Genomic DNA, 18,678 nt, shown 5'->3' with positions numbered 1-18,678 from the left:
AAATATTAAATTAATTTTAATACATATTCATCTTTATATATTTAAATCATATTTAAATATATAAATTCTTCCATTCCATTTAATTCTAAAATTAAACATGTAATTATATCTCATATAATTACTGATTCCCTTAATTCTAGTTTGAACGTTTCAAATTAACTTATCACGCTATTCTAAACCTAGTCCGTTACGAGCTAGTAGGGGGACCTACTGGACCTACAGATCGTGGGCTCCAACGATCCGAGATTAATTGGCTAAACTCATTAGACCAAATTAATCTCCATTCGTTAACTAATGGGTCACTCCACTAAAGCCCATAGTTGCACTCCCCTCACTATAGATATTATGTCCACATGATTTAACCATAATCAACAAGTCGACCCTTCACAAGTTGTTCGTAATAACGACTGGGTCAAATATCTGTTTTATCCTCGAATCACTAAACCAAATCCCTCAGCCACATGCGTTTTATTTAGAGATTGCTCCCATAAGGGCTGTGATAACTGGCAGAAATGCCAATTATTATACGCCTTTTATTTAGAATCATGAGGGCTAATAAGTAGAAAATGCGGTGATAATACTTAGCATTTGCGAAAAATTGAGTTTTACGTCGATTAGCACCTAAATCCTCACTGACCCCAATATTATGCGTTACTCCATGCCAAAGTGTCTATTTTTGTAGCTATCGCAGGAATCAAACACATGCGTTTGAAATAAGCAATCACAGACAAATGCATGCGCTGAAACCAAGCGATTTCAAAGACAAATGCATGCACTGAAAGTTGGATCGCATGCGTCCATCGCATGGAAGTTGCGGTGATCAATTGGAAATTGCAGCCACGGAGTGACAACCATAATAGAAGGATGATCGCAAGATCGGTAGAACGTGTTCATACTTCAGCTGAATCAAGCTCGGATGCATACCTTGGGAGTATCAACAAGATAAGACAATGTGACATTGCCCATACCGCGACAAAAGCAGCAGTGAGCTATAACACAATCATGATAGCTGTCAGCATTTAAACTCTATAAATAGCCTTTTGAACCTTCATTTCAAGACATCCGAACTTCTGCCTCAAGGCAGAGGTTTGCGATCACAGATGAGAGCTTGAGCAAGATTTTCAGTGAGAATTCTTCACCTCCACAAACTAGACCGAGTGACGACCGGAGCTTTCGCCGGAGATAGAGCTCGAGAGAGATCTCCACCATTCATCCATGGCACCACCGACAGCCTTAATGCACAGTCCTTCATTTCTCTTCTAACCTCTGTATTGTATTACATTTTAGCTTAAGATAATAAGACGATTTGAAATCAATGCATCTCTTGATTCCTTCAATGCCATCTTCTTCATCATCTTTATCTCTATCATTGTTTATCTTCAACGTTTATTTATCAAAGGTGATCGCATACTTAATCGTGTAGCCTAGAGATAGGACGCATGTAGCAACCCATCGAGAGGTGTGCATTATGCGAGTATAGTGAGTTAATCCTCTTTGCTTGGTGAAAGGTTGTAACAACGCTTATCTATGGGTTGTTACATTGCTTGTCTATAAGTTAAATAGGCGCGTCTAACTACCTGAGAAGGTAAGAAATGGAACGCACTAAAGTAAAGTATGTATTGTTCTTAGAGATAGGCACAATCTTATGCTCGATGCAACCATGCACTACAGAGATATAGTCATGCGGCTGACCACCGAGAGGTGTGCGATGCGCTAGTGCAATGAGCTGGGATTACTTAGGCGATTTAAGAAAATAAACATCACTATGCATTAATGGTTGTTGTGTATCTATCTATTCTCATCACAAGTCTTCTATTGCTCAATCTGTTTAGATAGGAGTAGAAGTAGTGTGTAAATCCATTAAGCTTCTTCTTTTTATTTTTTCTTTTCATCGCCTCAAATGCATTGCTTCACAAGCATTATCGAGTGACAAGTCCCTGTGTTCGACCTCGGATTACCCGAGAAACTTACGTTCGCGTTATACTTGGCGCAAGTGTAAGAAAACTTGTGATAGGAACAAATGGTCATTGCACACTAGATTAACGCATTTTCATTCCGACGCATGACCTCTGATGCATGGGCGTAAACGCATAGATTAAGCCATGTCTAAAGCATGATTGCATGTACAACCCCATCCGTCCTTAAATTTTTCCGAACCAACAGGCTGATTATGGGGCTTGAACATAGTGGCCACAACTTCTCTTTGGAAGAGAAGACTCAGTCATAGTAGGACTGTGACTTATGTTCATTTGAGGGATCAGTGGTAGTTAAGGAGACAGATGTAACTACATATGCATAACGGTTATTGGCCCAGTTGTACTTACAAGCGATCTGTGAAGGGTTGTCGCACTGCTGATTGATTAAGATGGACACATAATATATCTGTAGTGAGGAGAGTTCAGCTGTCGATCTTTAGTTGAGTGTCTGGCAGTTAACGGATGGTGGATCCCGTGACTAAAGAGTTTAGTCGGTTATTCACGTACCGTTAGAGCTTCGGATCTACAGGTCCATAAGGTACCTTGGTAGCTTGGATTCTGTTGAGTGTCAGTTCTTGGTGTTGATTTGAAATGTTCAAATTGACAAGAGGTATTTTGATTATATATGATATAATCGGTATGATATATAAGATACATCTAGTGGAGGATTGATGTAAATGAGATTTACATATACCATGGAATAGAAAAAGAACTATGGTTTATATGTTTCATGAGATGAAATATTAAAACTATAGGTTATAAATATAGTATGATAAGTTGGTTATCATTTATGTTTATAATATAGGTTAGAATTAATTCTTTTTCTTTTAAATAACCAAAGTAGTGGGTGGTTATTGGATCATGGTAACCGTGAGTTTAAAAGAAAATTAGTTTCCTATTTTCTAAAAAATGAGGTTTTACAAACGATTGAAAAAAGTTTTTGAGTTTTTGTCTCTCGCGCAAAGAAACTCACGAGTCGTCAAGTAAATACAGATTTACTAAACGATGGCTAGGCGAGCTAAACGATCATGCAGGTGCGAGCTAAACGATCACATAGCTTTGATAGACGATCGTTGGCCCAAGGTAAACGATCATGTAAAGTCTATACGCGACATATCAAACTAAAAAATAGAGCTAAACGATCGAATAGCTTTTGTTAGATGATCACATAGCTTTATCTAAACGATTAGGCATCAACCTATACGATAGGTCTCAGCCATCTCCCACTTGCCCAGTCGTATACGCGATCGTTGTTTCCTCCCTTCATCTGCCTCATACCAAGTTTGAACAGATCCCACCCTCTCGATTCTCACATCGAGAATACCAAGATCCCCTTGTTGGTGGTGTCAGACTCAACTCGACACCATCGAGGTTTTCTGAAGGTCATTCGTGGTGCTGTGGAGGCCGTTCATGTTGCGAAGGAGTTAATGACCAAGAAGATCGTTGAGGACGAGCGTGAAATGTTTGTGCTATGTTCGTGCGGTGTTGCGATCATGGAGATCGAGTGTCCGTGGTCGCTGTTGTTTTATCAGAGTGCGCATCGAAGCGTGAAGATGCTTCTGCCTATGTGTGTAGAGTTTTACTCTCTATTCCTTTGTATTTTACATGCTGTAATTTCTATATGAATTGCATAATCGTTTGTTTGAAGTCGACTGTAAATGTTTTGTTGATTCATGATTGTAATTTGGAATAGTCTTGTTCCGCTGCTCATGGAAATCCTCGTTTCTGATTTCCTTCAATTGGTATCAGAGCCAGGTTCTCTGATATTCCAAATTACAGATCTGAATTGAACGCTTTTTACAGTCGCGATGGGTTTCTGCATTTGTAGTTAACCGTTTTCTACATTTGTGGATGAATGTGATGAACGTTTCGGGTTTAATTGCCTTTTTGTTAAAGCTTTCGGTATTACAAAGTGTTAATTGTAAAGGCCCTTGCGTTTTGGGTGAAATTAACTTTGCAATCGAGTCTGTAATTCAAAAAGTTCGAGTTTGTCGAGTTATTCGTGATGAAGCTTCGGCGCATGGCGATGTTGTTCTCAACGAAGAAGAAGATAAAGCGTTGGTCGAATCGTGTAGCCTCAGGTAAACGATCGTAGGGATTTTACTAAGCGATCGTTTAGATTTTTTGTTCTAGACGATCGTATAGTATTTTCTAATCGATCATTTAGCTAATGCTAAGCGATGGGGTAAATCGTTTACCATATCGTGTCGCGTTGGTTGCGCAATCGCGTAGGCGCTGGAGGTAGGTGATCGTAGTGAGAGAATGCAATGCTCGTCGTTTAGTAGAAGGCGTGCGCTAGACGATCGTGTAGTTAGCAAGCTTCATCGCTTAGCTAAGCGATCGCACGTATACGATACGGAGACGCTAGTTAAGCGATCACTTAGGTGATGGTGCTTCGCGGCATCGTAGTCATTTAGACGATTGCGGAAGGCAGGCGCTGTGCAGAGCGTGCTAAGCAATCGTGTACTTTAGGCTTCATCGCTTAGTAAAGGTACACGATCGTGCAATAATAGATAAACGATCGTGCGATTTTTCTAGAAGATCGTATAGTGTATGCTAAATGATCGTTTAGTTCTGGGAGCGCTGGTAAGCGACAGAGCAAAAAGTTTGTTTTATCGTGTAGACGATCGCGGGAGCTTAATACACGATGGATGGTTGGAGAACCAATGCTTTGTCGAGCGATTCAAGACCCGGTTCGCCTTTTTGAACCCGAGACACCTTGTCTTTGTAATAGTTAGCTTTTCTTTTATATATTTTTAAGGCAATTTTACCCGGTTCATCGACTTTTATAACTTATACATGTGATGTATGGTGCTTATATGCCAAAGTGTTTGTCATATAGTTAAAAACCCACCTTAGATTGTGCAATTATTCATGCAACATGTATTATAATTTTATAATATTGCATGAAGAAATTACTTGAAAGCATGCGCATGCATCATGAAATATAAGAGTTATATTTTGCATGCATTAAGCATTATCATGCATCATTCTATTATTATAAATGCTATAGTCTAAGGGTGAATGGAAACATATCTTGCTTGTTTCTTTGTGGTTTTTGTATAAGTGTTATATAAAAGAAGTAGCAATGAATAGACAATGCATTGAGCATGACACTTAGGCTGTTTATAATCGTTGTGAATGCCTTGCATGTGTTAGCTTAGCATTGTGGTTGTTTCCGTTTATAAGTGTTATAAAGGAAATTAGACCTAAAATCAATAATTTAGAGTTGCATGCTAGGGTGAACTCAAGTGCTTTAAAAAGGTTTTAAAATTGGTTTGAGATACACCTAAGTTCAAGTGATTCTAAAGAGTTTAGTAACCTAGATTAATCTTTTAAAATCGGTTTAATAGGATTAAATTGGTTGGAATAAAAGATTAAATTTGTTGTAAACCTATCTATAAGGGACCTTTTGTCTAAGACGGGTTCTGGCTAGGCTGGGATTCTTAAGTTGACGGAAACGTAATACCCCTACCTGGGAACCTACCTGCAAAGGTGAATTAGATAAATTTTCAACAAGCATGCGATGTATTGGTCAAAGACTCCGTTAAAGAGTTTAATGGATGATGATCAAAAGTTGTTCAACTATCCAAGGTAAAAGCTACTCTTGGGAAAACCTAAAAGTCACTTAGTTAAAATCTTTAGCCGTGTTTTTTTTAAGTAAGTTAAACCCAAGGTTATAAAATACTCAATGGGAGGAGGAGGCGTATCAGATATGTCTATGCTTCCACTCACGTTTCTCCCTATATGTTCACACTGTGAAATTCATGCTTGGCCTCGAGATGCCCTAGGATGCATCCCCCTTCGGATGGTGTTTGCATGAGTCAATATCAAGGTGGACGGAGAGAGTATTTATAGTAAGTGGGTGAAGGGTATGTGTCAACACGTCCTATGGTCTCTGTCATTGGTTCACACCGTAAGATCATTCTGTACGCCCTCGTGTCGCCTTCGGAGCGGCCCCCTTCGGATGGGTTTTGTGCAATTGGTCAATATCAAGGTGAACTTCAGAAATAGATAGAGTTGCTTTAGATTTTTCCCCAATCGGATTTTTTCCCTTCGGATTGGCCTTTTGGGACGGATCTTTAGGGTTTAAAATGGCGGGTCACACTTACGGGAGATTGTTAAATAAGTTAATGATCTCTTGGCCAAATCAATGATGGATAATCGTTATAGAAACAAGAGTTGTTCTGGTATTAATGATTGATTGAGATCTTCTCAATTCAAAGGAAGGATAACTGACCTCTCTTCGGCGGCTTTTGTCCTAAACCTTTGAAGCGTCATTGCGAAACTAGATGTCACATGGGGTTCATGTTAGTTTTGCTAAAACCTTATTGGATGTTGTTTTGTTTTACAATGGGTATTTGCTTAAAACCTAATGTAGGTCAATGTGTTTTTCTTTTCAACAACACATTAGTATTTCCGTTTAAAGTTTTTAAAAATGATCGATTTATTACAGTGGAAAGAATCGTGTGAAACGAATTTCGTGGTAAATGACATCCATTCCACTACTCTCCAAAAGAGGAGACAAGACACTAAATATGATTTATTGGTCTTGGAGACATGTCTGATAAAGAATGATGATTCTGTCTGGATCCTTGATTCAGGTGCTACCAATCATGTCAGTTCCTCTTACCAAGGATTTAGTTCCTGGCAAACGTTGCCACAGGGAGAGATGACTCTTCGAGTCAATAATGGTGAGGTTGTTTTAGCTGTTGTTGTAGACAGGCTGAAGTTATTTATTGACAAGAAACGTTATCTGTTACTGGATAATGTTTTTGTAGTTCCTCATATTAAGAGGAACTTAATCTCGGTTTCTTGTCTCATTGAACAAAGCTACACTATCTCCTTTTCTAAGAATAAAGTGTTTATTTTCAAGAATGGAATGGAGATTGGTTATGGTTCAATGGAAAATAACTTATATATACTAAGGACGTTAGTCATAAAAGCCTTGTTTAACATTGAAATGTTCAGTACGGCAACAACAGCTAAAAGACCAAATGTTCAGTACGGCAATAACAGCCAGAATTGGGATTGGTGTCCTAATTCTCCCAGAGTCTTGTTGTTTTGTAAAGATACACATTGTTCAATGAATAAAATAATTGTTATTTAATTCTGAAATTTACTCATATCCAATAAACAAAGCTCCTTGGTTATCTTATGTGAACTTAAGCATGTATATGTGATATACAAGTGGATCATGCCTTAAGTGATAACCTAAATTGATCTGTAGTATAATGATTAAGGTGGGATACCTGATCCTGGTGACACTACGGATACGACCCACTTTGTAGAGGTTTGCAAGTGTTGTAAACTACTACAGATGGTCGATCCTAACTATTCATATGAAGATGTGGAGTGGGGGTGTCCTATACAAAGAGTTTATATAAGACCTGGACCACGAGATGACTAGACTCTGTATATAACGCCGTTGATACTAGAGACTTGCATCTTACCTAAATGACCATAGGTGACACGACCTCAATCCTGAGTGTTTTGGGAACTCCTAACTTTGAGGTCGGTCCTTTGATTAGTATGGGTGCGAGTCCAGATTGCCAACTCAACATGCCTACCTTTTTGGGGACTTGTCTAATCTGGGAGCTGGGAACTCAATCCACAAGATGGAATTCACTCCTTTCTCGAAGCAGGGATAAGTAGAAAGATTGTTCCCATAAAGGCTAATTCTAGGGCTTGAACATAGTGGCCACAATTTCTCTTTGGAAGAGAAGACTCAGTCATAGTAGGACTATGACTTATGTTCATTTGAGGGTCTGTGGTACTTAAGGAGACAGATGTAACTATAGGGGCATAACAGTTGGCTCAGCTGTACTTACGAGTGATCTGTGAAGGGTTATCGCACTGCTGATTGGTTAAGATGGACACATAATATATCTGTAGTGAGGAGAGTTTAGTTGTCAATCTTTAATGAAGTGACTGGCAGTTAACGGATGGTGGATCCCGTGACTAAAGAGTTTAGTCAATTATTCACGTACCGTTGGAGCTTCGGATCTACAGGTTCATAAGGTTCCCTTGGTAGCTTGGATTCTGTTGAGTGTCAATTCTTGGTATTGATTTGAAATGTTCAAATTGACAAGAGGTATTTTGATTATATATGATATAATCGGTATGATATATAAGATACATCTAGTGGAGGATTGATGTAAATGAGATTTACATATACCATGGAATGGAAAAAGAACTATGGTTTATATGTTTCATGAGATGAAATATTAAAATTATAGGTTATAAATATAGTATGATAAGTTTGTTATCATTTATGTTTATAATAATATTAGTTATTAGATAATTAATTGTTTTTCTTTTAAATAACCAAAGTAGTAGGTGGTTATTGGATCATGGTAACCTGAGTTTAAAAGAAAATTGGTTTCCTATTTTTTAAAAATGAGGTTTTACAAACGATTGAAAAAAGTTTTTGAGTTTTTGTCTCTCGTGCAAAGAAACTCACGGGTCGTCAAGTAAATACAGATTTACTAAATGACGACTGGGCGAGCTAAACAATCGTGCAGTTTTTACTAAACGATCGCATAGCTTTGATAGACGATTGCCCAAGGTAAACGATCGTGTAAAGTTTGTACGTGACAGACCGAGCTAAACGATAGAGCTAAACGATCGCATAGCTTTATCTAAACGATTGGGCATCGACCTATACGATAAGTCTCAGCCATCTCCCATTTGTCCAGTCGTGTACGCGATCGTTGTTTCCTCCCTTCGTCTGCCTCATAACAAGTCCGAACAGAGCCCACCCTCTAGATTCTCACACTGAGAATACCAAGGTCGCCTTGTTGGTGGTATCAGACTCAACTCGACACCGTCGAGGTTTTCTGGAGTTCATTCGTGGTGTTGTGAAGGTCGTTCGTGTTGTGGAGGAGTTCGTAACCAAGGAGATTGTTGAGGATGAGCGCGAAGTGTTTGTGTTGTGTTCGTGCAGTGTTGCGGTCGTGTAGATCGAGTGTTCGTGGTCGCTGTTATTTGATTAGAGTGCGCATCGGAGCGTGGAGACGCTCTGCCTATGTGTGTAGAGTTTTACTCTCTGTTCCTTTATATTTTACATGTTGTAATTTCTGTATGAATTGCATAACCGTTTTTTTTTAAGTCGTCTGTAAATGTTTTGTTGATTCATGATTGTAATTTGGAATAGTCTTGTTCCGTTGCTCATGGAAATCTTCGTTTCTAATTTCCTTCATAAACATCATTATAAAGTAATAGTGACTTATTTCTTGGTCCTAATCTTATGCAAACTCATTGCATAGGACACCTCAACTCTTCATGTCATAACATGTACGTATTAGGATCACATTGTATGTAGCACTTTACAACTATTTGTAACAACTACAGAGTAGGCTGCATCCAATGGTGTTACCAGAATAAGGTACCTAACCTCATTCACGTACCATAGATCATTTTGTCTATTTACTCAAACTTGATCCACTCTTATGTCTCCACATAAAGTTCAAGTACTCATACAATAGTCATGGGTCTTAGTTTATTGGATTTAGACTTTCGCACAAATTATGAAATCAATAACAAGTATATTGATTATAGAAGATGTTTATTATTTTACAAATTGCGAGATTTTAGGACATAAAACCCAACAGTATGAATCTAGGGACATAAGTTTTACTACCGAGTCTTTTGAGTCTTTGCCATAAGAGAACTTGTACTCTGTGAAATAGAATAAAGAGTTCTTCATTTCTCCAACAAAATTCAAAGTTCCTAGCATTTTAATATTTCCAATAACTACTTTATTTACATCAAATTTTATTGACCAAATTTTATAATTCAACAACTTCTTTAGTTTCTTTTATTATCTTTCGATTTGCCAAAAGTTCTCATCATTATTTCAAACACATCTATTATATTAAACTTTTGTCTCATCAATACCAATATATTCATCATTCTTCATAATTTTACATTCCATACAATCATCATATCTCTCAAAATATTCTTCATAATTTTCCATTTCATACAATCATCATTTCATTTCTCTCTTTGCCACGTATCAAGCATGCATGCTGCCAAGTTCTACCAACTCCATCTACTCCACCTACTTCATGCTACATGCACATCACGTGTCCAATTCAAAATGTCTTCATGCTACATGCACCACCATATCCATATGAGATTAATTTAAATATTTAACAATCAAATAAATTTCAATTCTAATCTTGTAAACAAAAATTAACTAATTCAACTCCCAGGTTAGTTCCCAAGTAGAGGTGTTCCCTTACAGTCCTCTTAATCGTTAATAAATTAATGAATCTAAGTGCATTGTTAATCTTATTAAAACAAATTCACTTTAAGAAATGATCTTTAATATCTTGAATCTTTGCAAATAGAGTTAAAGATAATTTTGAATAATTATAATCATATTTAAAAGAAACTCAAATCTTATCTAGAAGTATGCAATCCAATCAAAAAAAATAAATATCCTAATTTAATTTTTCATATATAATAATTATTCAAAGATATAGAAATATGAATTGATTCGGAAAACATATCAATCAAATCTTTCAAAAATATAAATTAATTTAAAAATAATACATGTAATTTACATTCTATGATAAATTTTAATTTAAATGACATATTTTATATAATAATTTTAAACATACACATAAAAGTATATAGCATATTTGGCATATACATATAAAATTGAACTACAAATTTAAAGTCATGAAATATTTCAATATTCTATTTTAGAACACTCAAAATAAAGGTATTTAAGTTTCTCAAACCTAAATTTTATTATTCAACAATTTAACTTTTATTCATAACACATGAAATACTCATCATCAACGCAAAAAAAAATTGTGATGAAGACCCATGCACATATAGAGTATGTGAATTTGCAAAGAGTGGGGTTTGGAGTCCAACAAGTATATGTCTAAACAAATTCAATATGCTTGAGAAACTTGGAGACAAAAAACGACCTAATCCACTCAAATACATAATTAATAGTTGTAAAAGATTTCCCTTTAATTTTATAATAAGCCAACAAAGAATGCAAATTCTCAAATTAACCAACAAAAGATGTAAACCCAAATTGCAAATAAGGCTAAAAAGGAAGAAAAAAAAAAAAAAAAAAACTCACAAATACTTCAAACCACTACTGAAAATTTTAGTTTTAATGCTCACATAAAACTTTGTATGAGTTTTACAATTTGATTAGATCAAATGTAAAAAGTAATATTAAATATATTTTAACAATCAGTTTTCAAACACATAAATCACATATATGATTAAAATATAGAATACTCATCTTCTTTGAACTTTAGTTTTAAATACCTTGAAAATATGTAGATTAATTCAAGTGGGTCTCTAACGTTCATGATGTTCTAATGAACCAACTCCAACCTCTACAAACATCTTAGTGGTAGAAATTCGTGTTGATAATGTGTTATAAAATAGAGATGAGAGAAGAACAAACATAAGAACATGAGAGAGAAATGGAGAGAAGAAAGTAGAGAACATATATATTATGCTCAATTGAGGTGTGTTTTCAAATGATCTCTACAACCTCTATTTATAGGGTTGTGAGAATAGTGGTTACAAGAATGAAACATAAAGAGGGGACAAGATAATTATGGAGGATTAATTGAAGAGGTTAATGGATGAGTTTTAACCTATGACGGTTATGCACAGACATCTACATAATTATCATATTTATAATAGAAAACATTTTGGCATTATATCTTTTTCCCGCAAAATTGATTATTATTATTATTATTATTATTTAACTAATTTTATAAAAATTAGCTTTAAAAAGATTGAGTTTGGATCTTAGAAAATATAAGTAATTTAAAATATTGACATCGATAAAAATGTCAAAATCTCAATTTTATATATGTCGATAGAAATATCGATAAAATATCAAGTGGATTTTAAAAAATACATATAAGAAAAAAAAATACTCAAAACAAAAATATAAATTAATAAATAAAAAATATATAGTTTGTAAATTAGTTAGTTAATTATTTTTTATATTACACTCGCACGATTTTCATTTTGTTATTATTATTTTTTTTTAATGTTTAGATTCACATTCTAACTATTTGCAAACATTTTTTTTTTTTACACTTTGGAAACATTAAGTTAAAAATTTAACTTAATCGTGTCCTTAATCTACAAAGTACAACTAAAATAGAATAAAGTCAATGTTTAAATATAATAAAAAGTCTTGTTTTTTCTCTTCCCTTCATATTCTCTCTCTCCAACACTTTTATACTTCTTTCAATGTGAATTTATATAACCGTTATACTAATATATTAGTATAGCTTAATTGACATAAATTTATACTACAAATTTTAAAGTTTGAGGTTTAATCCTCCCATCCTACAAATAATCAAATATATATATATAACTCTACTTCTAGTTTTACCTATTCTAAACATAGTATTAAATTTTCATCGACAAGTTGACATTTTCGTTGATATTTTATTTTCATGGGTTCGACATTAATATGATGAATAAATCAAAATTTTCATTGTATTTTAAAAGAATACACAAAATATTAATTCAAATTAATTATATATGATATAAATTAATATAATATATTTGATACATTATAATATAAAGTTTATTTGAGAGGAATTAAATATTTGAATATAATTCAAATATTAATTATGTGAATTGGGTTCATATAATTAAATTTAATATAGATTTGATTTATATTAAATACCATGATTAATTGAGAGAATTAAAACTATAGATTATATTATATTTGATATAATGTAAACTATAGACTATGTGTCATATTTGATATAACATATAGTTATATATATATATGTATATGTATATGTATATGTATATGTATATATGTATATGTATATGTATATGTATATGTGTATATATATATATATATATAGGGAGTTTCAACTTCCATCCCCTTAATTATTTCCTTAATCAATCGTGGGAAATGAGTGGGGGTTGGTTTTTTCGTTTTCATCTTCTTTTTCACACGGAGTAAGTCTATGTGATTTTTCCCTAAAAGGATTCTCCCAAGAAAAAATTCCTCTCCTCTCAAAATTTCCTTCCTCTTCCCAAAAGAATAACAAAACCCACATCTCCTGTTAATTCTCAACCCCAAGGAGAATACAAGAGTCTCTCTAGTGGTGGTGTCAAAATTGGATTTTTGGGTGTTCGTTTGCGAAGAATTCGTGACCCTTTGAAGAGGAAATACGCGAAGAATCGGTTCTTCAACGATATGTAATTTATAACCCTAATTCTTTCCAATTTGCATGATGTTAAATTAGTTTAAATTGCATAATTATTTCTCTATAATTTTGTATTCTGTGAAAATTGAGAATTAGAAATGATATGCGCTTCCACAGTGGACCTCACGATTCTTTCAAGTGTGTCATAAACTATCATCATAACAAACTAAGCAAAGAGCAAAAAAAACAATTAAGCATAAAACATTGTCCGAGCACACCGCTCAAGGACCCAAAGTTAAAAAGGAAACTCTACCCAACAGGTACCCTACCCCCAAATTAAGTTGATACATTGTCCTCAATGTATCTCTAGTTAAGCCCAATGAAATAAAAAAAGACAAGGGAACAAAAAACCTCCCCTGATAATATTTATATGCACGGGGCGATGGGTAAGAAGGTGACTTTATCTGATTTTTCTTTCTTCTTCAGGGCCAATGAGAGCAACCTACAAAAAAAAAAAAAAAAAAACAAGTAAATTTGTTCACCTGGCTCCCTCCAGGAAGGGCAAATTTTTAACGTCGATTGCTCGATGTGACCTGTCCTTTTTTAAGATACAAAAAAATTCTCGTATTTCTCCAGTTTTTTCTTAGATGGGTCGATATAGCCTATCAAGGCTATAAGGGTTCCCATCATTTGAAAACAACCAGACAAGTCGAATTTGTGATTTTTTTTTCATTTATAAAAGAAAAGGGAATTAAAATAAAAGACTCAAAGACTGTCTCTTCTGAAAATATAGACTTCGACTCAACAGACTCTGACTCGTGAGGGAAAACGAGCAATATTAAAAAATAAACGAGATGCCAGATGGAAGAATAAATCAAGGCTTGGAAGCCTCTAACTCTATAACTTGGGACACCTCGTTAAGCTTGGGCTCATACTCAACCTCACTGACTTGTTCTGAACATAACAGTGGATAAACATCATCATCACTGAAAAGATAAAATTCTTCCACAAACTCAGCCTCCATAGTATAAACATTATGAAGCTTTGGACGGCTCTCCAGTGTCGACATGGAAATTGCAAATTGAGAAACAAGATCCATCTTAACTAGCACGGGGGCTTGAATCTCCAGGTGAAACTCAATAGATTCCTACATGCACTAAAATAACTATCAGCAAGTTCATATATTATAGGACTCAACGTCATACCCTGGCTGGGAGTGTGAGGAATCTGTTTCTCAATGAGGTGATCAATGTTGGTCAATTCTCTGCTCATCCTAGTACTCTCAGAAGATGGATGCACCAAGAATTCCTCAAGTCTCCCAACTAATTTAATAATCTGAGCAACAAGGTCACTCGGACTCTGAAAATTAGTTCTAGCTTCGGATCCAAAATAGAAGCTATCTTGCTGGTAACTTGAGAATTCCTAATGATTATAGGGGGTTCCTACACAAACTCACCATAGCTATTAGAAAGTTCCCTAACCAAATCTTCCAACGAAATACCTAAATTGGCAAAAGAAGCATTCATCGACGTCAAGCTCGGGCTAGGCATCTCCCAAAGAAAATAGGTATCATGCACAGGACCGCACAAAAATTGAGGACATGCTTTGGATGAATGACCTTGAAGTAAACAGACTCGACATGTCTCAAGCTCCTGCAAATGCCTTGTAGCCAAAACTTGAACAATAAAGGTTAGTTCAAATATTTTATTTCTAAGCGCGCAAAATTCTCTTACCTCTTCTTCTCTTTGTTGAGTCTTCACCTCACAAGAAGGGTATAATAAATGTTCAAATTATTTGTCATGATAAAACAAGTAGACACAAGAAAAAGAAAAATATTTTTGTGGTTTTTAAAGTTTACAAGTCAAATTCAACTAAAAGAGATTAATTGGTTTGTCTCCCCAACAATGATGCCACTTTGTTGGCCGTAGAGAATCTAATATCGTTTCTTAGACCTCTAGCCTAAGCTAATATTTCTAAATTCACCAAACTACTACTTATACTACTAGGTAGCACAAATGGTAAGTAAGCACAGGATCGAACCACAAAGATGCCAAGAATTAAATCTCTCAAAGCTAAATTTGATTGTGGAAACTAGTAAAAATGAGGGTTTTGGTTTGATTGACAGGAAAACTAAATGCGAAAATTAAAATGCAGAAAAGTAAGATAGATTGAGAAAGAGAGAGATGGAACATAAGATTACCTTCATTGTTTTAGAGATCTTAGGGCTTTCTATGAATCTAATCATCGATTAATTATGAAAACAATCTTGAATTAACGATTTCTCAAGTCTAATCGAATGTAGGGACATCTCATACAAACTTCTAATGAGAATAAACATGCCATTAATCCCTAAATTAACTAAGCTCGTTACAAAGACATTTACTTAGTTAATTGCATTACGTTCATGGATTGATTAAAAAATTAAGCAAAAATGGTCAATTCTATCCTAATGCATTTCCAATCTTTAGATTTTGTTATTAATTAGGTGATCCTAGATAGCCTAGAAATCATGCCATAATTCAAACTAAAACCTATTGCTACTGAATCAAGAATGCTTTTAATGCAATTATGGGCATCAAAAACACATATAGCAAAGACAAACATATAAGAAATCTGAGTCGTCAATTCATCGATCCTATATGCTTGTGCTAGAATTTAAAGCAAAGAATGGAAATCACAAAGAAACAAAAACATCCAGTCAAAAATTCATAACAAACTTCGAAGAATTCAAGAAAATCCCTATAAACTTCAAGAATCAACGTCGTGGCCTTCAATCGTTCATCAAATCTGACTCACGATGCCAAAATTTATGATTATAACTCATAATGAAAGGAAATCTCATGAGTTTTGGCATGGAATGGCCAAAACCGAGCAACATACTCTCCAAGACGACCTAACTTTTCTCTCTCCTTTACCTAATTTGGAAAGAAACGATTTATATAACAGTCGCAGCATTGCAATGCTCTTGTCCATCCGACCCTCGACCGTTGGGGTAGGGTTGAGGAAACGTTGCAACTCTGATGCAAATTTTAGGTGCGCGCGGATTTCAGCACTTTTCTGTCAAAATTCGTAGCGTTGCAACGCTGATCTGCATCCACACATTATGCCTTACAGCATTACGTTATAGTGTTGTGAGGGTTGCAATGCTCTATCAGGGGTATTTTGGTCATTTCCCTCTTTTGAAGTCCGGTGCTCAAATTATCTTCAAATTGCTTCAAATTAACCCTGTTTGACATCTTAAGCCCAATTCTACTTCTTTAGTGCTCAATAACTACAAAATAACATAATTAACGTGTAAAATCCATTGACGAGCCTAAATTAAACTAGGAATTATAACTCTTTTTTAGAGTTATCAATCATTTTGGACTAACTAAAACTACAGCTAAGGTACTTCAATCAAGTTTTTATTGGTCTTCTCTTTTTAAAGATTGTTATACTTTTGTTAAATCTTGTGATAGGTGCCAACGTACTAGCAATATCTGTAGGCAACATGAGTTTCCTATGACTCCTATTTTGGAGGTGAAGCTTTTTTATGTTTGGGATATTGACTTTATAGGGCCCTTTCTTGTGTTTTCTGGAGGTCATGCATATATTTTAGTTGCAGTTGATTACATATCTAAATGGGTAGAGTTGTAGCTACTATGAATAATAATACTCGCAGTGTTTTGAAATACTTGCATAAAAATATTTTCACAAGGTTTGGTACACCTAGGGCTATCATAAGTAATGAGGGATCTCATTTTTGTAACAAGTTGTTTGATTCCATGATGTCTAAATATAGTGTGAAACATAAGATTGTCACAACATATTGTCCTCAAACTAACTGTCTTATTGAGGTATCTAACATGGAAATCAAACAGATTCTTGAAAAGACAATTCAAATTAACAGGAAGGATTGGGCTCTCAAGTTAGATGATGCATTATGGGCCTACCGTACAGCTTTCAAGACTCCAATTGGTACTTCACCGTATAGATTGGTGTTTGGAAAGGCTTGTCACTTACCCCTGGAGCTAGAGAGCAAAGATTATTAGGCTATCAAGAAGTTAAACTTTGATCTACAGGAGGTGAGAGAGAAGAAATTGGTGGAACTTGCTGAGTTGGAAGAGTTTTGTGATCAAGATTATGAGAATGCCAAGTTGTACAAAGAAAGAACTACTAAATGGCATGACAAGAAGATCATTCGTCGTACATTTTATCCTGGATAAAGAGTTTTGTTTTTTAATTCACGTTTACGTTTGTTTCCAGGTAAACTCGAGACTAGATGGTCAGGACCATTTATGATGTTAAAAGCTTCTCCTTATGGAGCTGTGGAAGTGCAAGGAGAAAAAGAATCGAGATTCAAAGTCAATGGTCAAAACTTAAGCATTATTGTGGTGATGAAGAAAGAAAGATAAAGAACCTGGTTTTCAAATAATGACTTTGGGATCCGGTCTATCTAAGAGATGTTAAACCAAGCACCTGTTGGGAGGCAACCCAATAATTTTACTGCTTTATTTATTTTTCTGTTTTTGCTTTAGTTGTTTTTTTTTTAAAGTCAAAGCATCACTCATTTGTTCTCATATTTTTCTGGGTCTATTTTCAACACAAAGTACTCTTTCCTCTAGCCTGGTGGACTCCTACATGCTCCCAAACTTGTCTCTTTGTGTTTTATTCTTTTCTTGCATTGAGGGCAATGCAAATTTCTAAGTTTGGGGTGGGAGGTGTCTTTCGTACTTTTATGTTTGTTTGATTATCCTATTTTGCAAGTTTATTTAGTCTTATCCTGCTATGCATGTTATGTAGAAATTTTGAAAAAAAAAATTAATTGGGTTCTGAGAGTTTGTATGAGTTATTTGTTATGTGTTGTTGATATTGATTGTCCATGATGAGACTTGAATATGCATGTTGAATGACTCATAGTGGAAATAGGATAGTAATGTCTTGAAATATGATCTATCTGTGTCCCTCTTTGAGTTTCTCATATCATGAGCACATAGTCACTTCAATTTAGAAACGTTAATTAAAACTAGAATCATGTTTAGCGTATTTGATTGTCACCTCAAAAGGCTCCATCAGTTGGAGAGTGGATGACATGATGGTTTGTAATGTTAGACTAAGAGGAAAGAAAAGAATATTTTGTTCGCCTTTGAAAAAAAAAATATAGTGATCACTCATGTGCTTAAAATAAAGATTTTATTTTATGCTTTGTAAACTTGTAATTGTATGCATGGATGGGGGTAAAAAGAGCTACCTTCCTGTGATTAGTTGGGATACCTGGGAATTGACTAGGTACAATTCCTAGCAATGAGTGTGTGAAAGCTAGTACCCCTAGGTAAAATTATGCAAGTTTTAAAACTCGAGATTCTAATTAAGGTACCTTAGTGGACATATTACTTTCTTGAAATGTGTGGATACTTGATGACTGGTGCATGAGCTAGAGTAGGGAAAAAATTGGAGAAGCTTTCTTGAGCCGAACTTTAGTCTCTAAGTTTAAATTGAATATGACTTGCACACATACATATGGAAGATGATTAGATTTGGCATGGACGAGCATA

At 35.0% G+C, this 18,678-nt stretch overlaps 1 protein-coding gene across 1 annotated transcript; it reads left to right on the top strand.

Annotated features, from left to right (window-relative positions):
* The first annotated feature begins 16,989 nt into the window (after positions 1–16,989).
* Positions 16,990–17,538, top strand: LOC150034211 (uncharacterized). Its single transcript, XM_090317267.1, has 3 exons — positions 16,990–17,121; positions 17,206–17,329; positions 17,390–17,538. The coding sequence occupies exons 1-3, from the start codon at positions 16,990–16,992 to the stop codon at positions 17,536–17,538; spliced, it is 405 nt and encodes a 134-aa protein (XP_090173393.1).
* The last annotated feature ends 1,140 nt before the right edge of the window (positions 17,539–18,678 follow it).

The sequence above is a fragment of the Benincasa hispida genome, chromosome 9 (assembly GCF_027475165.1).
Source record: "Benincasa hispida cultivar pf3 chromosome 9, pf3_genome.v1.1, whole genome shotgun sequence".
NCBI classification, from domain to species: Eukaryota; Viridiplantae; Streptophyta; class Magnoliopsida; order Cucurbitales; family Cucurbitaceae; genus Benincasa; species Benincasa hispida.
Note: the sequence above shows the minus strand (reverse complement) of the source record. Positions and strands in the feature narration are given on the sequence as shown.